At 55.0% G+C, this 23,959-nt stretch overlaps 2 protein-coding genes across 18 annotated transcripts in view; one reads left to right on the plus strand and one right to left on the minus strand.

The window, feature by feature from the left end:
* Unc13a (unc-13 homolog A) overlaps positions 1-7,249 on the minus strand; it is a 47,918-nt gene extending 40,669 nt beyond the window's left edge. For 6 of the 11 annotated variants that reach the window (XR_010058317.1, XM_063275698.1, XM_063275695.1 and 3 more), the window contains exons 1-3: positions 7,115-7,248; positions 1,381-1,410; positions 721-820 (exon numbers count right to left, since the gene is read on the minus strand). Coding sequence is in view for 10 of the 11 variants with exons in the window: in XM_063275698.1 (XP_063131768.1) it covers positions 721-820; positions 1,381-1,410; positions 7,115-7,136 (152 nt within the window). In the remaining variant the exon portion in view is untranslated. Of the gene's footprint in view, positions 1-720; positions 821-1,380; positions 1,411-7,114 lie in introns of all 11 variants that reach the window. The other 5 variants (XM_063275702.1, XM_063275697.1, XM_063275701.1 and 2 more) reach the window with 3 other exon arrangements.
* Positions 7,250-10,247: 2,998 nt separating this feature from the next.
* Positions 10,248-23,956, plus strand: Jak3 (Janus kinase 3). 7 transcript variants are annotated; one of them, XM_063275068.1, is made up of 25 exons: positions 10,248-11,890; positions 12,475-12,688; positions 13,442-13,634; positions 13,805-13,928; positions 14,307-14,418; positions 14,529-14,674; positions 14,879-15,164; positions 15,527-15,649; positions 15,732-15,889; positions 15,975-16,086; positions 16,727-16,913; positions 17,289-17,413; positions 17,503-17,634; positions 18,084-18,168; positions 18,469-18,596; positions 19,076-19,208; positions 19,345-19,496; positions 19,595-19,745; positions 20,219-20,358; positions 20,442-20,631; positions 20,806-20,930; positions 21,010-21,182; positions 21,963-22,080; positions 22,662-22,772; positions 23,419-23,956. In XM_063275068.1, the coding sequence occupies exons 3-25, from the start codon at positions 13,451-13,453 to the stop codon at positions 23,524-23,526; spliced, it is 3,303 nt and encodes a 1,100-aa protein (XP_063131138.1). In that variant the 5' UTR covers positions 10,248-11,890; positions 12,475-12,688; positions 13,442-13,450; the 3' UTR covers positions 23,527-23,956. The 7 variants fall into 7 exon arrangements, 6 of the variants coding, with proteins under 6 accessions (XP_063131138.1, XP_008769286.1, XP_063131139.1 ...); XR_005494533.2 differs by lacking the exon at positions 12,475-12,688 and having other exon boundaries at positions 21,963-22,091; positions 23,419-23,557; XM_008771064.4 differs by lacking the exon at positions 12,475-12,688.
* Positions 23,957-23,959: the final 3 nt, after the last annotated feature.

A 23,959-nucleotide genomic window follows, 5' to 3' on the forward strand; every position in this document is an offset into this window, starting at 1 on the left:
TTTCTCGGGTGGGAGTGGAGTAGTGAGGTGAGCGCGCGGAGCTTGGCTTCAAGCAGGAATGGCCTGGAGGCAAGGGTAGGGCCTGGGCTTGTCCTGTGGCCACTGGGGAGACAGGGGAGGGGGCTAGGCGAGCGGTGTGGGGGTTGTGGGAGGAGCCAGCTTGGCAAGGAAGGAAGCCTATTTGGGAGTAGGTAGGATCTTAGGTGAGGCCAGGGGCGGGGCCTGTTGAGGTGGGGCTTGTTTGAGCAGGGCTGGGTGGGCACGTACTGTGTGACCTATGGAGAAGTGTGGTCTACGGGGTGAGGAAGGAGCCAGGGGTAGGGGACGGGGACAATGATTGTGGCGGGCAAAGCCGTGGGTCCTGTCTGAAATGGCCTATGGTGGATGGGGTCTACGGAGCAGGATTATTGTGGGTGAGGTTTGTGGTGGGTCAAGTGTGGGATAGCCTGAAGAAAGCACTCGGAACCTCCAGTGGGCGTGGTCACGGGCGGGGTTTTCTGGTGGGGGGGATGCTTACCGGGCTGTGTTTGTGTGGGCGGGGTTTTCGGGTTTTACAGGGGCTTTGCGTGGGCGGGGCAGTAGTGGACCAAACTTTTCAGTACGGGGAGCTTTGTGGGCGGGGCTTCTGGCTGACGTGGCCCTTAGTGGGCGGACCTTGTAGGGTCTGTGGTGGGCGTGGTCGCGATGGCTTTGCTGGGGAGGGCGGGGCTGCACACTCACAACATGAAGTCCTGCTCCCAGCTGGGCTGGCTGCCGCGTACAGCTATGGTAGTGCTCTTCACGTTCTGCACCTTCAGCGTCACGTATGTGTTGAACTTCTCTGCAGCGGGAGAGCGGGACAATGGTCGGCTGTCCCCTCCTGGGTCCGTATGCTCACCTCAACCCGGAGGATGGACCAGCACACCCGGGTCCCAGAACCACCAGTTATTATCCATTCTTCCATTTACACGGGGAAATGGAGACCAAGTCTAAAGGGTTTGGTTTTCATCTGGGAAGACCGACAGGAGGGACTGACAGGTCACATAGGAGGATGGTGAGCTTAAGGCCAGCCTCAGCTACAGAATGAGTTACAAGCTAGCCTAGCCAGCTTAGGGAGACCCTGTCTTAAAATATACAGACAGTTGGGGCTAGGGCTGGAGTTTGGCATGGGCACGTGCAAGCCTCGGATTCCCCTTGGGTCTCAGGCGCTCCTGCCCCTGGGTTTCTCCCCAGGATGACCTCTGGCCTGGTTTGGGGGGGGGCAGCTCACTCCTAAGGTGAACCTGCCCTCTGCCTGGCAGCAGCTGCCAAAGCCCTTCCTCAGGCCAAGGAGACCAGACAAGAACAGACAGGACAACAGTTGACAGGGACAGGACAGGACAGTTAGGACAGGATACTTACCTTGGGCACCGTCAAACTTGGCTTTTTTGACTGTGAAGAGACAGAGATGGAGAGAGCCAGGAGGATGTGGGGATGAGAGAGAGAGAGAGAGAGAGAGAGAGACAGAGAGAGACAGAGAGAGACAGAGAGAGACAGAGAGACAGAGAGAGAGACAGAGAGAGAGACAGAGAGAGAGACAGAGACAGAGACATGGGGAAAAGAGACATAGGGGAGAGATGGATTAAGAAGAGGCATCAGAGACAGAGAGGAGGAGGAAGAGAGAAGAGCCCATCAGATAGACTCAGAGCAGAAGGCATCTGGTCCATGGGCATAACCCTCCCCTTCCCCCAGCCTCCCTGTGAACCCTTGACCCCAACTCAAATAAAACTGGAGCCGGACAGCTGACCCCTTAGAGGTCTTCCAGTATGACATGGACATATGGGGATGAGGGGACAATCCTGAGGCCCTGACTTAGCTGTCACCGCACTCAGTCCAAAGCCTGGTGCAGGCAGAGCCGATGGGCAGATTCACTGATCCCTCCCTCTGTCCCTTCTTCATCAGGTGCCCGCGCAAACCCAAAGCGTGGGGACTAACATACTTGGGAAGCCAGGCTCTCCTGTCTTCCTGGCCCTTGCTTCCAGAAGCTGTCAGCACAGCTGATCAGGTGACTGGGGACAACCCATGAGAGACAATCTCATACACAAGAGTGATTCTTACTTCACAAACAACACTACACACACACACACACACACACACACACACACACACACACACACAGAGGTTCCAAACCGTGAGGTTCTCAGTATCTGAATTCCTGTGCTATCACGCAGCCCCTGCAGAAAAATTCACTTTTTAAAAAAGATTTATTTACTTATTATCTATAAGTCCACTGTTGCTGTCTTCAGACACACCAGAAGAGAGCATCAGATCTCATTAGAGTTGGCTGTGAGCCACCATGTGGTTGCTGGGAATTGAACTCAGGACCTCTGGAAGAGCAGTTACTGCTCTTAACCACCAAGCCATCTCTCCAGCCCAAAAAGCTCATTTTTTAAATGCCAATAAATTTGCCTTGATGCCTAGCACACAAGTGATTGTGGAGCACGACTGGAGGAAGGGAAAGGGACTCAGCCCAGAGTGAGGAAAGGCTGTGCTCACATCCCAGTGTAGTGTGACCAGTGTGTAAGTGCGCTCACTGAGCCTTCAACTCTGCAGCTTCCAGACCTCCCTCCTGCTGCCTCCTCCATCTCTCTGCCACATCCCCCTTCTCCATGCTTCTGTGCAGCGGGCCCTGGGCTGGAGGGTTAAGGCTGTTGGGGTCCTCGGACCCCTGCTGGAGCCCCTGCTGCTCTGACAAGCCCCAGCCAGGCTGAGTCTGAACTAGGACTCAGGAAACCCAAGATCGAAGTGAGGAAAGTCTGTAGAGGGGAGGGCACTGGGGGTGGGGGGTGGGGTCAGTCACAGTGGGGGAGGAGCCTGGGAAGGGTAGGTAGGGGTGAGGTCTGCAGAAGCAGAGTCTGGTGTGGAAGTTTCTGGAAGAGAAAGGAAGTCTGAGGGCTGGGGATTTGGCTCAGTGGTAGAGCGCTTACCTAGGAAGCGCAAGGCCCTGGGTTCGGTCCCCAGCTCCGAAAAAAAAGAACCAAAAAAAAAAAAAAAAAAAAAAAAAGAGAAAGGAAGTCTGAGAGGGAGGAAGGTCGAGGTGTTCAGAAGAGAGTTTGGGGTGTCTATGCAAGAAGTCCATATGTCTGGGGGCAGGGAAGGGTGTCTTGGAGCAGTGGGTGCCGGAGCAGGGGGAAGGTGATGATGTCTGGGAGAGGGATGGGTAACAGCTGGGGGAGAGTGAATGTCAGAGCAGGGGAAGGGAGGATGTGGGAGGGGGAGAAATAGGGTGTCAGAGTTGGGGGGAGGGGAGAATGTTTGGGGGAAGGGTGTGTCAGAGCAGGGGAAGGGAGGGTTCTGGGGGAAGAAACAGTGTGTCATCTGGGGGGAGGGGTGTGTTAGAGAAGGGGAGGGTGCCTGGGGGGACGGACAGGGTGTCAGAGCTGGGGGATGGGAAGAGTGTCTGGGGGAAGGTTGTGTCAGAGCAGGGAGAGGATGGGGATTTGGGAGATGCAGGTCTGGGGTTCCGGGCAGCAGGTGTCTGAAGAGTAGAGGGTGGGGTCAGGCTAGTGCAACCGCTGTGAGAGTGAGTGTGTGTGTGTGTGTGTGTGTGTGTGTGTGTGTGTGTGTCGTCACATCCCCAGTCTCCAACACGTCACATCCCGCCACCTCCCAGTGCTCGGGTCAGCAGCGGAAGCAAGCGCCTGGTCCGCTCAGCTATTTATAGCGCACTGAGGCTGCTAGTGGCTCAGACTCTGGCACCTTTTTCTGGCCTCAGTTTCCCCGCCTGGATGGAGGCGGAGCTGCCCTCCCTCCCATCCCTTGTCACCTGCACTATCTTTCTTCTCTGGCTGACAGCCTCGGATACTCGAATCCGATTTCTGATTAAAGACGACTGTCTAGGGGAGACCTGTTCAGGTCCATGGGGCAGGGTGGGGAACCTGGCCTCTAGGGAAGCGTCTGGAAGGGCACAGGGTGTACTAAATAAGGCCACCAGACCCTCAGGGAGTCAGGGATGACAACAGTAGAGATGCTGGCTGCGGACTGGGCACCGGGGAGGGACAAAGCCCGGGCTGTCACCCTCCATCGCACAGTAGCATGAAGGAGACAGGAGGCAGCACAGACAGTCGCAGGGGCAGTCCCTGTTGCTGGATAGTGTCAGCTGTAGGGCAGTTGGGGACTGTGTTTTCCAAAGGGTTCTGGGAAAGGAGGAAGGGAACAGACCGTGGAGGTCAGACACCTCACGTTAGGACACTGACCCAATCTTCTTCCTCCCCAGCCCACAGATAGCCAGGGAGTCCTCTGCTCCTCCCGGCTATGTGGCCCTAGGCAAGTAGATGAACCTCTTTGGGTTTTCCTCATTTGTGTAGTGGGGTTGCTATGATGGATGGGCAGGTTCAACTCTGGGACTTTTTAAGGCAAATTTATAACCACACCCCAACACAGTCATGTGTGAGCACGAGTGTGCACGTGCAAACACACACACACACACACACACACACACGCTCTTTCTCTCTCCCTCCTCTGTTCATCCTGTTGATGAAATACTTATGAAACCTTTAAGACCTACACTTGCCATTCCAGCACTCCAGAGGTTAAGGCAGGAAGACGAGTTCAAAGCCAGCCTCTGCTACCCAGTGAGGTCAAGAAATGGTGGTGGGAGGTACTGCTGGAGGGAGCTCAGCCTTTAAGAATGCCCCTCCCCCATGTAGTTGTTGTTTGATGTTTGTGTTTGTGGATCTTTTTTTTTTTTTTCCTTTTTTTTTTTCTTCTTTGGAGACAGGGTTTCTCTGTGTAGCCCTGGCTGTCCTGGAACTCACTCTGTAGACCAGGCTGGCCTCAAACTCACAGAGACCCACTGTGGGATTAAAGGCGTGCACTACCATGCCCGTCTAAAAATCAATCCTTCTTCCTTCCTTCCTTCCTTCCTTCCTTCCTTCCTTCCTTCCTTCCTACCTTCCTTCCTTTATTTCATGGAGGAAGGAGCTGGGAGGTAGCTGCTATGCAAAAATTAAAATGTGAGTTCAGATGCCCTAGAGAGCCAGCCTGGATGTGTCTCTGTAACCCCAGCTCTAGGGAAGGGACAAGTGCATTCTAGGGTCCATTGGCCAGTCAATCTGCAAGCTCCCTTTCAGTAAGAGAGTCTGTCTCAACAAAGTGAGAGATGCCTCTGCAGGCATCTTAGCAGAGGCTTGCCACCAAGCCTAATGACCTAGGCACCTAGGATCTGTATAGTGGAGTTAGACAGCTGACACCCCAACATTGTTTTTTGACCTCCACATACCCATGGCTTCTCCCAAAGTCAGGTGAGATCCCAGGTCAAAGATGTATGTAGTGGCCTGTGAGTCAGTGTGTTTCAGGAGGTGTGGTCAAGTATGTGTCTGTGTTATAATGGGAAGGAATCTTTTTTCCTACATTTTCTTCCTGTGTGAATGACAGGGCTCACGTAGCCCAGGGTGGCCTCACCTCCTGAATCCCTGCCTCTGCCTCCCAAGTTCTGAGATGACTGGCATGTGCCAACAGGTTTGGTGTACGCAGTGCCAACTGAGCTGCGAGCACTGTGGCAACTGAGCTGCGAGCACTGTAGCAACGAGCTATAAGCACTGTAGCAAGCACTATGAACACTGAGCCTCAGCTCCTGCCTATCTCTGTGTTTGTACTAAACATTCCTCAGCATCCATCTAGATCTGTATCTGCAACATGGAAGGGGATCCTGGAGCCCCCATATACCCAATGGCAGCCCTAGCCATAAAGGGTCTGTGGAGAGGGTTGTGGGTGGTTCGCATGAAGGTATTATCTGACTATAAGATCCACTGAACACCTCTAGGCCCAGTGCCCCTCTCAGGCCCCACCTGCACCTCCCTGCCTGTTTCCTCTCCCCAGAGTCCTATCCTTCACCCCCTGCACTCTGCCCACCATGGTGTCCAGAGAATTCAGTACAAATGTAGCCCGGGCCTGGCTTTCTGGAAGCCTCCTTTCAGAGGCTGCCCGCCTTCCACCCCCGCAGCCAAGCCTCCGGTTTCCGTCAGAGTTGAGGTGACGCCCCCCCTCCAGGAGGCAGGATGGGAGGACGCGGGTGCAGGGAGCTGCCAAGGAGAGGATCCCCTTCCATTTATGGCTGGGTCTGTGGGAGCTGCCCAGAGGGTTCCGTTCACGTTCAGCTCAGCTTAATTCCCAGGCCTGGAGGCCGCGGCTACCCACTGACCCTGGGCAGTCAGAACCTTCGAGGCACAGGCGCAGAGAAAAGAGTCCCTGCTCCTTTAAGAACATCCGCGTCTAACAGACTAGAGCCGTGCACCGCGGGGCGCAGGCGGGCGGGGCCGGGTTTGTGAATGGAGTGGGGAGAGAAGGGGGAGGGGGAGGGGGGGCAGAGGGGCGGGGCCAGCTAGGGCCACGCAGCCGCGGAGCTCAAACCCGCACACCCACCGCCCAAGGTCTCCTGCTGCCTGAAATCTGAGGGGGATGAAGACTCGCTCTTGTCCCTACACAGCCTCCTGGAGGTGGGAAGGGGAAAGGGCGCAGGGGGTTCACCCCCACTCCACCGACCCTGAGCTCACAACGGTATCGGCACGCACCGCTACCTGGTCAGTCGGTCGCCCAAGGTCTCCCGCTGCAGTTACCTCGCAGCCTTGCCTAGCTCCACTCGGAGCTTCGAGGGGTACGGGGGGTCACACCTCTCCCGTGGTTCCCTCCTTACCTCCCTCCCCCAAACGTGGAGCGTGGGCCTGGGCGTGGGCCTCGGTGCAGATGGCGTTTTGGCCCCAAAATAGCTGCCCCCCCCACACACATCTACTTCCCTCCCTACAGCCCTAAGGGTGAGGCGGAGAGGGAGCCACGAGCTTCCGCGGAGCCTGCTGCACTGTTTAGGGCACACTGGGAATCGGAGAGGTTGTCCCTACGACCAGTCCAGGCCCATTACCCCCAAAACCCCCACCCTCGCGCGCACTCAGCCGTCTCCTCAGCCCCTACCAGCGCCTACACAGCGTCTACACAGGTCCCCCGAGCCCCACATCCACTCGAGTGAGCGACAGGCAAGACCCCTAGGGCTGATCCACGCGCCTCTGAGGCGCGCACCCGGGGTCTCCTCTGCGGTGCAGCCCGGCCGGCTCGGCGAATCCACACGCACCCCGCACCTTGCCCGCGTCCATGCAGCTCCTACCTCCCACGCACAGCAGAGACATGACTCCAGGCGGCCAGAGCGCGGCGGGCGCAGCGCGGGGCTCAGAGCTTACGCTGGGGCCCGGTCGCCGGCCATGTCGCTTCAGCACCGGGGGCGCGGACAGCGCTGACGCGCTCTGACGCTGCAGCGCGGGCGGAGCCGAAGACGCGTGACGGGGCAGGGCCGGGCGGACGCCTTAAAGGGCTTGAGAGCGGCCAGGAGTCCAGGCCAGCTCTCTTCTGCTCCAAAGCTCTGTGCTCCCTGACTTTTTGTCCATGCTCCGCCTACCTAGTTCTCCACGTTTCTGTCCTCCTCTCTGAGCCACTTTAACCTGTGCTCTTATGTTACATTCTCCTGGGTAACAGAACTACTATTTGCAATCAATTCCCCATCTTTAACGCCCCAGGAAGCTGTCCCTGATTTCCCAGTACTGAATCATATTTGTTTCATTTTTTATTTTTGTTTTTTGTTTGTTTGTTTGTTTGTTTAATCGGGGTACGGACACTTGTGAAACAAGTGCTCTACCTTCTCCGTGTGAGGCACGTACTCTACCACCGGCACATATCTGCCCATTTTGTAACTTTATTTCTTGCAGATCATGGAAGTAATAGATCTCTGTGAGTCTGTGGCCATCCTGGTCTGCATAGTGAGATTCTGTCTCTAAAAACCAAAACAAATAAAAAATTATGTTTAGTGGGTCTGAAGAGCTGCGGGGAGAGGTTAAGAGTTAGTCTTCCACCCAGCCTTCTGTTCCCAGCACCCACTTGGTGGCTGCCAACCATCTGCAGACATGGAAAGGCGCACATGCACAGAAAAAATAAAATAAATTCGTATTTATTATAAAGCACATCGTTTGTGTGTGGGGGAGTGAGGCACACATACCACAGCGACCATGGAAGTCAGAAGGCAACTTTCCAGACTTCTTTTTCTAGTGTGTGGGTTCCAAGATAGAACTCGAGTCCTTCGACTTGGCGGGAGGAACTCACTGGGACATCATGCAGAGCCTTATTGATTTTTCTTCCATGTGTGGAGTGTGTCTGAGTGTGTGTGTGTGTGTGTGTGTGTGTGTGTAAGAGAGAAATTGTATGTGTTTCTGTGTGTCCATGTGTGTGTGTGTCCATATGTGTGTGTCCATGTATCTGTGTGTGTGAGAGTGTGTTTGTCTGTGTTGCATGTGTCTGTGTGAATGTGTGTGCTTGTGTGTCTGTGTGCATGAGGGTGTGTGTTCATGTGTGTGTCTATGTGAGTGTGTGTGCTTGTGTGTGTCTGTGTGCATGAGTGGGTGTGTTCATGTGTCTGTGTATCTTTGTGTGTGTTTGTGTATGCCTATGTCTGAGTGTGTGTATTTGTGTGTCTGTGTGTCTGAGTGTGTGTTTGTATGTGTTTATGTCTGACTGTGTGTGTCATGTATCTACATGTCTGAGTGCCTGTGTGAGAGTGTGTCTGAGAGTTTGCATACACACCTGTGCGTGTACGCATGTTAGCCCAGAGGACAACCTCAGGTGCTGTTCCTCCCGCACAGGGCGCTTGGTTATCATTGTAGTTGTTCTAGGTGGCAGTGTCTAGGGCATACAGCTCCCACAGAAGGGCCTGGCAGTACACAGCAGCAGCTCCTCCTGTAGGTTCTGGAGACAGAATGGCATCCTCAGGCTTTGGTGGCCACCCTGACATCCGCACACCCCCTAGGCACCTCAGGGCCCGGTAGCTGCCCAGCCCTCTTCCCAGTCCTCTGCTGCTCTAGTCAGTGCTTATTTGTGTTAATTTTACATGTGTGGTGTTGTGCTTGTGTGTCTGTGCACCACCTCAGTGCTTGGTGCCCACATAGGCCAAGAGAGGGTGTCAGGTCACCAGCACAGGGCCTGCAGTGCAGGCAGGCAGGGGTGAACCACCTATTGGGTGCTGGGAATCAAACTCGGGTCCTCTGGAGGAGCCAGTGCTCCTAACCACTGAACTGCTCCATTCCCCCACCTCACCCCCACTCCTTTTGCAGAGTCACCCTCACGTCTTGTTCCCATGCATGATTGATTATGTGTTGGTGTAAATTCTAGGCTCCCCCTCAGTGTTTATGTGGGTGACCCCAGGTGAAGTGTCCCAAACATCTAAGCCTCCTGTTGTTCTTGCTTCGGCTTCCTGAGTAACAGGATTACATGCCCACAGGCTCCTTTCCCACCTCTGAGACAGCTCCTCTCAGCCTCAGACCTTTCCTTTCGTGTGCTTGGATCCTGATTCCAATGCTGTCATACTCACTGTCCTCCATATAACCTACGGGGTTCCTCCTATTGGGCCTCAAAAACCTATGTAAGGCCAGGTTGACCCCCAGCAGTCTCTGTCCCAGAACGAGGCAGAAGTTCCTCTGTGTGGTTCGGACAAGAGCCTCATTAGGCCTTTCCCAGAATCCTCTCAGGGCCGGACCTTATCCTATCTTAGTTTTCTGTTGCTGTGGAGAGATCGTGACCAAGGAAACTCTTAATTGGGGCTGGCTTACAGTTTCAGAGGTTTAGTCCATTATCACCATGGTGGGAAACATGGAAGTGTCCGGGCAGACATGAGATTTCTACATCTGGGTCCACAGGCAGAAAGAAGAGAGAGATTCTGGGCCTGGCTTACGCATTTGAAACTACAAAGCCCACCCCCAGTGACACACTTCCTCTAAGGAGACCACACCTCCAAATGGTGTCTCTTCCTGGCGAGCCTATGGGGGCCATTCTTATTCAAACCCAAACACACCCCTGCCTAGGATCCCCCAGTGTGTGTGTGGGGGGGCTGCATTGCAGTGTCCTAGGCTCCATCCACAACATTCTACCTCCAGGTCTCCCAATACTTGGTGCCTCCGTTTTGCTGCCTGCAGAAGAAGGATTCTAACGAACGAATCTTGTGTTTTTGAAACAGCTCATTGGAATCCAAACCTACAAACCTGGGAATCCTAAGGGCTCCAATTCTTAAGAGTACCTGTTTCACCTTTTTAAAATTTTAATTAGCTAACAGCAGTAAGGCAGAGGGGAAGTTACTTCAGGATGGAATGGAGGGTTCCAGGCCCTGCAGGCTCCCATAGCACCCTTGCTTCCCCCCAAATTTAACACAAATGCCCCGTGTGCTTTGAACTTTTTTGTAAGAGAACACAGTAGTTCTTTCTTTCTTTCAAACATTAATTTATTTTGTACGACAAGGTTTAGTTGTGTAACCTGAACTGATCTGAAAGTCACTATGTGGCTCAGACTGCAGCAACCCTTCTGCCTTGGCCTTCCGAGTGGTGGGATCGTCACACATGCACTCCCATGCCTAACAATGGCCGTGTGGGTGTCTTCTTCATGTCCTATATGGGTAAGGTCAAAGAAGGATGCCTTCTGTCCTGCTGTGGCACTCTCCACCTTCTTCCCTTGAGACGGGGTTTCTTACTGCCTAGAGCTATGCTGGTGGCCAATAAGACCCAGTCATCTTCCAGTCTCCACCAGCTGTTTTACATGGTAACTGGGATGAAATTTCAGGTACTTGTGCTTATACAAGCGTTCTACCTCCTGAGCCACGCCCCCAGCGCCTCACTGGGGATTCTAAGCATGGCTCCACCCTCTGCCCCCCCCAGACCTCCACTGGGGGATTCTACACAGGGCTCCACCCCGAGCCACGCCCCCAGCCCCTCATTGGGGGATTCGAGGCAGGAGTTCCACCAGTGAGCTGTGTTGTGTGGCACATATTGGTTTGTTCTGTCATTCTTCTGCCTCATCCTCCGCATCACACCTGCTGTCTCTTCACATTTCCATTCCTGACATCTGTTTCCTCACTTCATCCTCTCCCAGACATATTGGCAGATCAAGAGGCCTAACCTGCTGGGTGTGATATTTAAGGAGTTGTTGCTCTGGGTCTGAGGCACCTGAAGAGACATCTGAGAACAGAACTTGGTGTGCTTTAGAGGATCAAAGCTGCACAGTTCCCTCCCCCGAGTGTCACTCTTAGTTCTGCCCCATGCAGCAGGCCCACTGGCAACAGATGGGTAAAGGGAGGCACCAGGGTGCAAGCCTCAGCCTATTAGGAACCTGAGGATGTCAACAGAGCCAGGGATGGAGGACTGGAGGACCTGCTTCCTCCATCACCCGCTGAGGCCTTTTCAGAATCCTCCAGGCTATCCCAGTGGGTCCCAGTGATGGAACTCAAGTCAATCTGAGTGGCAATAGCCTACACGCCCCTCCGCTGTCTCCCCGGCCCCATCTCATAGCTTTTGAGCAGAATAGAAGGCGAGGTTTTCAGAGGAAATGGGAGCACGCCCAGGATGCAGGTGGCCTTCTCAGGAAAAAGCCAGTCTTAGCTCATTAGGACCGGGCGGCCCAGAGGTTTGGGTTTTTTCCACCTGTAATTTTTTAACATTACTCAGAGTGTCTTTTAGAAGGTTAAAGGTTGGGGGTGGAGTGGAAACTGAAGCTGAAATGTGTGCTGGCTGCAGCAGGTCCCGGCCCGGGGCAGGTCCAGGTGGCTCCAAGGACACGAATGGACAGGAGCCTGGGGCAGAGTGGGGGTTTGGGAGTGGGGGGGGGTGTGCTCTGTGAATTCAGGTCCCCAGCAGCATCCCTGCTTTTCTGTCTCTGCCGGGCCTCTATCCCAGAAAGGTGCCCAGCGGCACAGGTTTCTAGTCTACCACCACCCGGGCCTCCCGCCCCGCCCCGCCCCCAGGGTGCCCTGACTTTCCGTAAATGACGGCGGCCAGGAAGCTCAGGGGCCGCACAGGAAGAAGCAGGGACTTTCCTGTCGCAGCCCCGGCTGCCCCCTGCCTCGGCTCGGCTGCAGGTAGGAGCGTGGGGCGCGGGCGCCGGGCGCGGGGGGTGCTGGTGCGGGCTGGGCGCGGGCGCGGGGCGCTGCCTAGACACCGCACTGGCGGTTCAGCAGCGCGCATGCGCCGCGACCTCCCCGCCCCCACCTTCCCGTCCTAGGAGCGGGAGGTAAAGGGCCCGAACTTTCCATTAGGTATAATCTCAAACTTCTTTAATATTCGTATCCGCTTTGTTGCTTTATATCTTACATTTTGGGGATGGCTGTCCGTCCGTAGCCCTGCTGGCCTGGAAGTCACTATGTAACCCCAAACCCATAGCAATTCTACAGCCTTCCCAGGAGCAACAAGAATTGGGGAAGACGATGATGGCTTTATTTTTTTTTAATACTTCTATAACATTTTAATCTGTTGTATTCTGAGTGATTGTGCTTTGCACACGTTCGGAGGTCAGAGGACAACTTGCCGGAGTGGGTTCTGTCCTTCCATCATGTGGATCCTGGGGACCAGCAGGCTTTACCCCCTGAGACAGGGTCTGATGACAGTTGTGGTACCACCACATCTGGTAATAGGTTAATGACTTTAAGTTCTCTATTTGAGACAGGATTTCTCTGTGTCACCCTGGAACTCACTCTGTAGACCTCGAATCCACAGAGGTTCACCTGCCTCTGACTCCGGAGTGCTGGGATTAAAGACATGCACCACCACTGCCGGGACAGATTTTTTTTTTTTAATTTTTTAAATACAATTTCATGCAGCCCAGACTGGCCTTGAACTTCTAATCTTCCGCCTCCATCTCTGGAGTTTTCTGGTAACAAGTGTGTACCACCATGCCTACTTTTGTTGTCTTATTACGGGAGGGGCACACATGCAGAGGTAGGAGGGCAACTTTACGCAGTTGGCCCACCCTTTCTACAGTGTGAGCTTTGGGGGTGAAACTCGTGTTTTTGGACTTGGCTGTGAGCCACCTTCCTGGCCTTGAGGACTGTGGTCTGAGCAGCTGAGGGGCTGTTTCCTGCCTTTTCTCACGTGCTCAGGCCCCGCCCCTTGCCCTCAGCAGCTCTGAGTGGTGGGAAGTGTATTCTCACTTAGGCCACTACAGGGAACGTCCCTGCAGTAAGGACCAAGGAAGAGCATAAAATAGATGTTAGACTTGGGGTTAAGTGGGCTGAAGAGAGACCAGGAAGGATTGGGAGACAACACAGGCCCCTGAGTGCCTATCCACAGGTTCATGAGCAGGGCCCCCATCACAGAAGCTTCTGGCTCCAGCCTAGATGACCCTGTGACCTTTAGACCCATAGGGAATAAGACAGTTGTCCCTACTAAAAACCTCTGCTTCCTGTTCAGGCCTGTTTCTGTATCTGCCATCAGTTGCTCATGCCTGCCTGGGGTATTGGCTTGGCTGGCCAGGCTAGGATGTGGAGGTTTGTGCATCGATTAATTGGTGATGTCTGCTGGGGTGCAGAGAAGTGCACAGACCAGAAGACACCTAGTCCCCAGCTTGTCTGTCACTCGAGGGAATGTGGCTCCTCTCCTCTCTTTCAGTCACACTCCCTTCTCTGCCTCTCTAGGCTATACTCATGGCACCTCCAAGCGAGGAGACACCTCTCATCTCTCAGCGCTCTTGTAGCCTCTCATCCTCAGAAGCAGGAGCCCTGCATGTGCTCCTTCCTCCCCGGGGACCTGGGCCTCCCCAGCGACTGTCATTCTCTTTTGGGGACTACTTGGCTGAGGACCTGTGTGTGCGGGCTGCCAAGGCCTGTGGTGAGTGGGTCCCTAGATGACCAGGCCACTTAGTAGGGCTGAGCAACATCTTGAGAAAAGGAGTGCTGGGGCTTTGCGGGATGCGTAGAAGTTTGGTAAGGGAGGATCATGGGCTCAGCCTGTGTTGTTGCATTGGTGATTTGGGTGAACTGATGGGCCCATCTCTTCAGGCATCCTGCCCGTTTATCATTCGCTCTTCGCTCTGGCCACCGAGGACTTGTCTTGCTGGTTCCCCCCAAGCCACATCTTCTCCATAGAGGACGTGGACACTCAAGTCTTGGTCTACAGGCTACGGTAGGAAGTGAGCCCCTCTATTTACCTTCAGGGTAGTATTTCTTTCTCTTTTTTCAAAGATTTGTTTATTTATTATATATAAATACATTGTTGCTGTCTTCAGACACACCAGAAGAGGGCATCAGATCTCATTATAGATGGTTAAGCCACCATGTGGTTATTGGGATTTGAACTCAGGACCTCTGGAAGAGCAATCAGTGCTCTCAACTGCCATCTCTCCAGCCCCCAGAGTAGTATTTCTATTCAGTCTAAGTAGAGGATATTGAGACCAGAGAGGTTGGGCTGTTTGCTATAGGTAGGCCACACAGCACTTCAGTGACCCAACTTGGACTCTGGGAAGTCACAGCTGAGTGGACCACCCCATTCTGGAACCCACAGCTTTTATTTTCCTGGTTGGTTTGGACTGGAGACCTGTCACCGCTTTGGGTTACACAAAGATTTGACCAGTGCCATCCTTGACGTACATGTTTTAGAACACCTCTTTGCCCAGGTTGGTATTCTTCGGTGGGGAAGGCTCAACCTAGGGATGGGGGACCCCAAGGCAACATCTCAGCTCCCAGGACAGAACCCCACCTAACCAAAATCTTGTGGCCAACCCAGCACCGCAGTGACCTGGTGAGTGGGCGTCTCCCAGTAGGCCTTAGCCTGAAGGACCAGGGAGAGTTCCTGAGCCTAGCTGTGCTGGACCTGGCCCAGATGGCTCGTAAGCAGGCCCAGCGGCCAGGAGAGCTGCTGAAGTCCGTCAGGTGAGGGCCAGGGGCCAACTCTCCGTGGTCTCTTTTGGCTGCGGACCTGGGGCCCTATCGTTTCCCCTTACTGAACTCCTACAAGTACCTCCTTCCCAACGTCAACTTCTGCAGCCACCCTGCCGAAAGGTCCCCGATGTATGTCTCATGTGTCCTTCGGGTCCCCTTCACACCCTAAGAGCTCGGCGTGCCCCCCACCCACAGTTACAAAGCCTGTCTGCCGCCCAGCCTGCGCGACCTGATCCAGGGCCAGAGCTTCGTGACGCGCAGGCGCATCCGCAGGACCGTGGTCCAGGCGCTGCGCCGTGTAGTAGCCTGCCAAGCCGACCGCTACGCACTCATGGCCAAGTACATCCTAGACCTTGAGCGGCTGCATCCAGCGGCCACCACTGAGTCCTTCCTCGTGGGACTCCCGGGCGCCCAGGAGGAGCCGGGTTGCCTGCGTGTGACAGGGGATAATGGCATCGCCTGGAGCTCCAAGGACCAGGAGGTTCTGGGGCAGGGACTTGAGGAGCGGGGTCTGCGGGGAGGCGTGGCAATTAGTAAAGAAGGCAATCGGGAGGAACCAATCAGGAAAGGGGCCAGTCGGGCAGGACTGGCTGCACTACGGGGGTGGGGTTAATTAGAGGCGGATCCGCGGGTGGAGCTACCCAGGGACTGGACCTGGGGGCGTGACCAAAGGTTGGGACTAGATAGCGGCGGGGCCGGGCGGACAGGGATAGTCAGGATTGGGTCGGTGGGCGTGACTTGACGAGGCCAGTCTTAGTCCCCTTTCCCTGCCCCACGGGAAGCTGTGCTGGATCCAGGACTGTAATCCCCCGACTTCTAGCTTGTCTGTCCTTTCTTCTTCAGCTTTTCCAGACCTTCTGTGACTTTCCAGAAATCGTGGATGTCAGCATCAAGCAGGCTCCACGCGTGGGTCCGGCAGGGGAGCACCGGCTAGTCACCATCACCAGGATGGACGGTCACATCCTGGTGGGTCTTGGCACCCGTTTTTCTGGTGCTGACCCTGGGAGCGGGGTGGGCTCCATTGTTACTGAAGAGTTCTCCTGCGCAGGAAGCGGAGTTCCCGGGGCTGCCTGAGGCGCTGTCTTTCGTGGCGCTCGTGGATGGGTACTTTCGCCTGATCTGCGACTCCAGGCATTTCTTCTGCAAGGAGGTGGCACCGCCACGGCTGCTGGAGGAAGAGGCGGAGCTGTGCCATGGACCCATCACGTAAGGAGCTGGCCGGGGTCACAGAGGGGACGGGGTTGGGCAGCGGGAACTGTCTGGGTTGAACCTGGCTGCTGTCCTGGCCCAGGTTAGACTTTGCCATCCACAAGCTGAAGGCTGCTGGCTCCCTCCCGGGCTCCTACATTCTCCGACGCAGCCCGCAGGACTATGACAGCTTTCTTCTTACTGCCTGTGTCCAGGTTGGTTCACTGCTGGTGCCAGGATGGCTTCCTGAAGGAGGTGACACCTGAACTGGGACAGAAAGGGATGTTTCCATTTTTCCTTGAAGAGCACTGGCCTATAATCCTAGAATTTAAGAGACTGAGGCAGGATCAAGCTTACGGGCCAGCCTGAACTACATAGAGAAATTATGCACCAAAAATTGTGTGTGTGTGTGTGGGGGGGGAGTTGTCTCATGGGGGAAAGGTTTTTCACCACCAAGCTTGAAGATGCTAATTTCATCCATGGCCTTCACAAGGTGAAAGGACAGAACTGACACCCATAAAGTGCCCTCTAGTCTCCACATGTGCACTGTGGCATGCATCAATACAGAAATGCACATACATAATTTTTTTTTTCGGAGCTGGGGACCGAACCCAGGGCCTTGCGGTTGCTAGGCAAGCGCTCTACCACTGAGCTAAATCCCCAACCCCCAACACATACATAATTTTAAGAACTGGAGAAGACTCAGGGAACACATTCCCGGCAGGGTAGGGGATGGGAGGTGGGGACAGCATCTGCAGAGGTTAGAGGCAGAACTGAACATACAATCCTTCAGGGAGAGAGGAAGGGGTAGGGGCTCTGCTCCAAACTCTGCTCAGGTCGAGGTCCTCTTTACAGACTCCTCTTGGCCCCGACTACAAGGGCTGCCTCATCCGCCAAGACCCCAGTGGGGCTTTCTCCCTGGTTGGTCTCAGCCAGCTGCACAGAAGCCTACAGGAGCTGCTCACAGCCTGCTGGCATTCTGGACTGCAAGTAGACGGCACTGCCCTGAACCTCACATCTTGCTGCGTCCCCAGACCCAAGGGTGAGTCATTTTTCCTCCAAGCAGCCCAGCAGCTCTCGGGTGGTGGCAGAAACCAAGAACTGAGGTGATTAGGACAACACAGTTTTTGGCTCAGTCTTCAGACACCAAGTCAGGTATTTTCAGTTGGCCACCGTCCCTCACTTCTTCCTGTGGGTGAATGTCACTGAGGTGAACCCCTGCAGGGACACGGCTCCCCAGTGTGGTGTCCAGGCTGACACAGATCATGGCAGCCTAGAGGGAACCCAGTGCTTTCAAATCAACCCCAAGTCCACATCTCAGGAGTGACTTCTGGGGGCACCCCAGGCTGAGTATGGGAAGTCCAAATCTTGGAAACCTTTGCCTCTGACCTCTGACCTCTGCTTTCTTGCCACCCAGAAAAGTCCAATTTGATCGTGGTGCGTAGGGGCCGCAACCCCACGCCTGCCCCCGGGCACTCCCCATCCTGCTGTGCGCTGACTAAGTTGAGCTTCCACACAATCCCAGCAGACAGCCTGGAGTGGGTGAGGGCCCCTTGAGCCAGATGGGTGAGAGCCAGGGCTGGGGCCCTTGGAAGACATGGACGCCACCATCAACTGTCTGTCTCTCCCAGCACGAGAATCTTGGTCACGGCTCTTTTACCAAGATCTTCCATGGCCATAGGCGGGAGGTTGTGGATGGTGAGACACATGACACAGAAGTCCTCCTGAAGGTTATGGACTCCAGACACCAGAACTGCATGGAGGTGTGGCAGGGACCAGAAAAAAAGGGCATGCAGGAGGCTTGCTGGGACCTAGAAGTTCAAGACCAGACTCGGGGACATAGTAGGACCCCATCAAACCAAAGTTGAGTTTAGCCACTCTGAGCTTGGCTGTAAAACCCAACATGAGGAGGCTGGAGAGGAACAGGGCTTGTGTGTGTGTGTGTGTGTGTGTGTGTGTGTGTGTGTGTGTGTGTGTGTGTGTATACATGTAGATGTCATGTCTAACTGATGGTGAACATGATTATCTGCAAGGCCAAGAGCAGAACCAAGAGAGGGTGGGAGTTCAGCTCTTCCCCAAGCCCATCACATCCTGAGAGACTTGAGATAGCTTCTAGTGGGGCTTCCAACGCTGGGCCTAACGGGAGCTGGTGAGCATTCCACCGGGGGCTCATGGGGAGGAATCCATATGACTTCTGCTCCTCTGCCCCCAGTCCTTTCTGGAAGCCGCAAGCTTGATGAGCCAAGTATCCTACCCGCACCTGGTGTTGCTGCATGGAGTCTGCATGGCTGGAGACAGTGAGCCCCACACCGCACCCCACCCCAGCCCCAGCCCCTCCTCCATTTTGCTTGACCTCCATGCCTCTGATAACCCACCTCACACCCCAGGCCCACTTTGATCCATTTCCACCTGGCTGCTAACTGCTAGTCAACATTGCCAGCTTGCAAACCCCCTCTGAATCTTGACTGTATCTATTCAGTGGAGCTGTTAGAAAAGAGAAGTCCAGCCTGAGCTAAGAGCAGAGGGCAGATGGGGCAATGTCTGCTGAGCACCTTGTCACTTGTGTCACCACCACCCCACTCTCCCCCTGTCCCCAGGCATCATGGTGCAGGAATTTGTGTACCTTGGAGCAATTGACACGTACCTGCGCAAGCGTGGTCACCTGGTGCCGGCCAGCTGGAAACTGCAGGTGACCAAGCAGCTGGCCTATGCCCTTAACTACTTGGTGAGTGTTCCTGTGTCCGTGTTTATTTCCTCTACCAATGAGGAAATGAAGAGTAGGCTCTGTAGTTTGTATAGGAGCTCGGTGAGGACTGAAGCAAGGAACAGGATGTGAGCCTGTTCAGGGGGTTGAGAGCATCAAGGACTGTAAACCCATGGGTGTCGAGGCCAGGCTGTGGGGGACAGGGCATAGAGATGGAAACTGGTAAGAGGAGAGGGTGTCTTGAATGGTGAGATTAGAGGCTTTAACTGTCCCTAAAGCCATGGGAAGGTAGAGAAAGGGGCGTGGTGGTTAAGGGTAGGTATGATTAGTGTAAGGGCAGGTTAGGGTCACAAGACATGTCTTCATGGACTTACAGTGACTGTCAAAGCCTGTTCTGTCTGGGCAGCATCAGGTAGGCTTTGAAGGATGCAGAAGAGTTTGCTTAATAGTGTTCATTCATCAAACACTCATCCACACTTCCCTGTTCCTGAAACACTTAGGAGGACAAAGGCCTCCCTCATGGCAACGTCTCAGCGAGGAAGGTGCTGCTAGCTCGTGAGGGGGTTGATGGGAATCCACCTTTCATCAAGCTGAGTGATCCTGGTGTCAGCCCAACTGTTTTGAGCCTGGAAAGTGAGTACAGGCCAGCCTCACCCAACTATACCCTGTGTCCTGTGTCTGCACACACAGTTACACAGGGCCTGCACTGGCAAAGGAGACCCGCTGTGCAGGAGGTGACCGTGACCATTCTCACTTCCACATCCTCCAGTGCTCACTGACAGGATTCCCTGGGTGGCCCCGGAGTGTCTCCAGGAAGCTGGAACGCTCAACTTGGAGGCTGACAAGTGGGGCTTTGGCGCCACCACGTGGGAGGTGTTCAGCGGGGCACCCATGCACATTACCTCGCTGGAGCCCGCCAAGGTCAGAGCAGGTCTCAGCCTTATGGATCTGGTGTGGTGAGGGTAGGGTTAAACCACGTGACGGGCATCTCAAACCCAAACGGAACACTCGCCCCTCAGAAGCTGAAGTTCTATGAGGACCGGGGACAGCTGCCGGCCCTCAAATGGACAGAGCTGGAGGGGCTCATCGCACAGTGCATGGCGTATGATCCTGGCCGGCGCCCCTCCTTCCGAGCCATCCTCAGAGACCTCAACGGCCTCATTACATCAGGTACCCTGGGGTGGAGAGGGTCCCCGAGCTGGGTCCCGGAAGGTTGCTGGCTCCAGCAGTCAATGTGAGCTAAGACAGCTGCTGGAACTAACCTGTGGCTAAGATAAAACTCAATCAGCATTTGTTTTGCAATGTAGTCCAGGCTAGTGTTTTACAGTGTAGCCCAGGTTGGCCTCTCAGACTGGATTTCTCTCTGCCTCATCGTCCTGGATTTGGTTTTATTTTGTTATCCGGGTCACAGGCTGGTGTCACTGTATGGCTCTGCCTCTCGGGTCCCCTTTGTGTCTGTAGCCCTTGGGATCCCACAGAGTGTGCCTTTGCCCGGACTGTGATCGTTCCCACTCCCCACAAAGTACCCGTGGGCATCTCATAATGCACAGAGAGAGCAAGTTTCAGATGGAGTTCACACACCAATTCAGTTTGGGGTTGAGGCACAGAAAGATACCCCACTTACTCATGTGACCCCGCCCTAGATTACGAGCTCCTCTCAGACCCCACACCTGGCATCCCGAATCCCCGAGATGAGCTGTGTGGTGGTGCCCAGCTCTATGCCTGCCAGGACCCCGCCATCTTCGAGGAGAGACACCTTAAGTACATCTCCCTGCTGGGCAAGGTGAGTGAGCGGAGCTTGTGGAGCGAGGCTTAAGTTGGCGGGTGGGAGGGTCAGGCAGAAACTGCGCTCTCTTCCTCCCACAGGGGAACTTCGGCAGCGTGGAGCTGTGCCGCTACGACCCTCTGGGAGACAATACGGGACCCCTGGTAGCAGTGAAGCAGTTACAGCACAGCGGGCCAGAACAGCAGAGGGACTTCCAGCGAGAGATTCAGATCCTCAAGGCTCTACACTGTGACTTCATCGTCAAGTACCGGGGAGTCAGCTATGGGCCTGGTGAGAGGCGGCAGCAGCTCGGGAAGGGGTTTGAGTCCCGCTTCTACCCTTTCCCAGTTGGGGAGTGTTGAGCAAGGCCGTTAACCCCCATGAATCTCAGCTTCCATAGCTGGGGCTTGAGCGAACCAATGCACCCGGTAAAAGGTGCTCGAGAGCTACTTTCCCTATCCGCAGGTCGCCAGAGCCTGCGGTTAGTGATGGAGTACCTGCCCAGCGGCTGCCTGCGGGACTTCCTGCAGCGCCACCGCGCGCGCCTGCACAACGACCGCCTACTGCTGTTCGCCTGGCAGATCTGCAAGGTGCGAGCAGCGTGGAGATCCGGATGGGGATTCTGGGGTCCGTGATCCCGGGCCCACATGCTATCACGGCCCCCTACAGGGCATGGAGTACCTGGGCGCACGCCGCTGCGTGCATCGTGACCTGGCTGCGCGCAACATCCTGGTGGAGAGTGAGGCGCATGTGAAGATTGCTGACTTCGGCCTCGCTAAGCTGCTGCCTCTCGGAAAAGACTACTACGTGGTCCGCGAGCCGGGCCAAAGTCCCATCTTCTGGTATAAGACCAAAACCCCTGGGTTGGGGATTTAGCTCAGTGGTAGAGCGCTTGCCTAGGAAGCGCAAGGCCCTGGGTTCGGTCCCCAGCTCCGAAAAAAAGAAAAGAAAAAAAAAAGACCAAACCCCCTGACGCCACGCCCACTGAGCCCCAGACTCCCACACTTTACTGCCTCAAATCGGTCCACTTCTCAAGCCTTGCCCTCGCAGAGGCGCCGCCCACAGCAGGGTCAGCCCCGTAGCCACGCCCACGAGGCCACGCCCACAGCTTTATACCAGTACCCAGCCTAACTGTGTAGTCCGGACTACCCGACCCTCTCCACAGAGTGATGGTTTAACCTCATTGTTCTGGCTTCGCCCTCAGTGACCACAGTCAGCCAAGCCCTTCACAGGTCTCTTCTAGCTCCGCCCCTCCGCACGGCCCGGCCTTTCACGCTCCATGGGGTTCGCCCCTCTAACGTCACCCACTTCTGTCTATCTTTCTCCGCTTTCCCGTCGCTGGTTCCTCTCCTTATGGAACTTATACGTACCTGCATGCCTATCTGCCCCACGCACTTTCCCAGTTGCACATCATCCAAAGCCCCGTCCAATCCACTTAGAGTCTCACCCTCAACCTGGCCACGCCCACAGGTCCCCAGACAGCCTCTGAGCCGCCTTATGCAGTCTTGGCTTCTAGTCTCCTGACCACACCCCTTTCCTAGTCCCCCCCAACCTAACCACACCCTGTCCACGATCCTTACTGGCCACACCCTTTTCTGACTACGCCTCTGTCCCGCTCTCAGGTACGCCCCTGAGTCCCTATCTGACAACATCTTCTCCCGCCAATCTGACGTGTGGAGCTTCGGCGTGGTGCTGTATGAGCTCTTCACCTACAGCGACAAGAGCTGCAGCCCATCCACTGTGCGTCGCAGGTCCCATCTCTCCCTCAGTCTTCTTCTGACCTCTAACCCTCCTCTTGACCTCCAAACTTTTCTCTTGTCTTCCAGCCTTCTCTCCTGACCTCAGCCCTTCTTCCCAACCTCCAGTCCTTCCTCCTGACCTCCAGACCACTTCTTGACCTCCAACCCTTCCTCCTGACCTCCAGTCCCTTTCCTCCTGACTTCCAGCCCCTGTCCTGACCCCAGCCCTCCTTCCTGAGTCACAGCTCTTTTTTTTTTAAAGATTTATTCATTTATTATATATAAGTACACTGTAGCTGTCTTCAGATACACCAGAAGAGGGCATCGGATCTCTTTACAGATGATTGTGAGCCACCATGTGGTTGCTGGGAATTGAACTCAGGACCTCTGGAAGAGCAGTCGGGGCTCTTAACCGATGGGCCATCTCTCCAGCCCCGAGTCCCAGCTCTTTTTCCTCACCTCCAGATCCCCTCCTGACCCCCACCTGTCCTCCTGACCCTTCAGGCCTTCCTTATGGTATCAGCCCCCTTCCTGACCCCAGCCCTCCCTTCTGTCCTGCCCTAACTTGCTCCTCTCCCACAGGAGTTCCTGCGCATGATGGGGCCTGAGCGTGAGGGATCCCCGCTCTGCCACCTCTTGGAGCTGCTGGCAGAGGGCCGCCGTCTCCCACCACCCTCCACCTGCCCTACTGAGGTGAGGGAGACAGACTCAAGTTTCCCAGTTTCCATTCCTGATTGACAGCATTGGTCATGACTGGGAAGGCTTTACATGAGGAGGCTCAGCTTCAAGGGCTTCAGAAATGTGGTTTTCACTTGTGTTGAGGCAAAGTCTTGCTATGTAGCCTCCTCTAGCCTGGAACTCGACATCCTCCTGCCTCAGTCTCTTCTGGACTGAGAAGACAAATGCAGGTGCCACCACCACCACTCTCAACTCCACATTTTAGTGTTTCTTTTATTATTTATTTTTTACAGTGCTGAGAATTGAAGGCACATGCTAGGCAAGCACACATCCTATGTCATGACAATGAAGGGGCCTCGCAGGCCACTCCCGGGCATAAGTGGATCTTGTTGGAGGAGCCACTAGAGTTCATTCCCAGTAGGAAGCAGAGCTAAGAGAGAAGCAAATGTGTTGCAAGGTGGGGAATGTGTGCCCGTCACTCTAGCCATCAGCAGGCCAGGGCAGGAAGATTACCACAGGCAAACTTAGTTTCTGTTCAGAGATCCATAGGGAGCCACGGAGAGCTATGGAGCAGTGGGGTGACTTCGAATGTGTGCCATTGAACTGAGTGGAAACCACGCCTCTCAGCTCAAGCACCGCCCACCTTGCTTCCCACCATCAGGTTCAAGAGCTCATGCAGCTGTGCTGGTCGCCCAACCCACAAGACCGGCCAGCATTTGACACCCTGAGCCCCCAGCTGGATGCGCTGTGGCGCGGAAGCCCCGGATAGCAAGCAGCCAGGGATGAGCGTGAGCTTGGTTCCTATGATCTGGCGGTGTGACTTCAGGCGGGAAGCTGTCCCTCTCTGGGCCCCAGCACCCCCAATCCCCTCTGGCCACCTCTTCCCATCATTCTTCCCTCCCAGAATGGGGATGTTAAATAAGTGACCCCAGGCTCTGCACGGTTGTCATTACCTCTGGAAATGCTTTACTAGCAAGTCTGCCTTCTGCAGAACTCACAACCCCAGGTCCCAAGAGCACCCTAGACTTGGCCAGAAACCCACCCAGACTCCCAGACCCTCTCTTGACCCTAGGTCTGTGCCCAGTCCCTTGCTCTCCTGTCCATGGGTTTCTTGGGGGCTGTGAAACCTCAGCATGGTCTCCTGAAAGATTGGGTTCTGGGAGTGTTTGTTGAATGAATAAATGAATTCAATAGAAAAATAG

Source organism: Rattus norvegicus, chromosome 16, assembly GCF_036323735.1.
Source record: "Rattus norvegicus strain BN/NHsdMcwi chromosome 16, GRCr8, whole genome shotgun sequence".
NCBI lineage: Eukaryota > Metazoa > Chordata > Mammalia > Rodentia > Muridae > Rattus > Rattus norvegicus.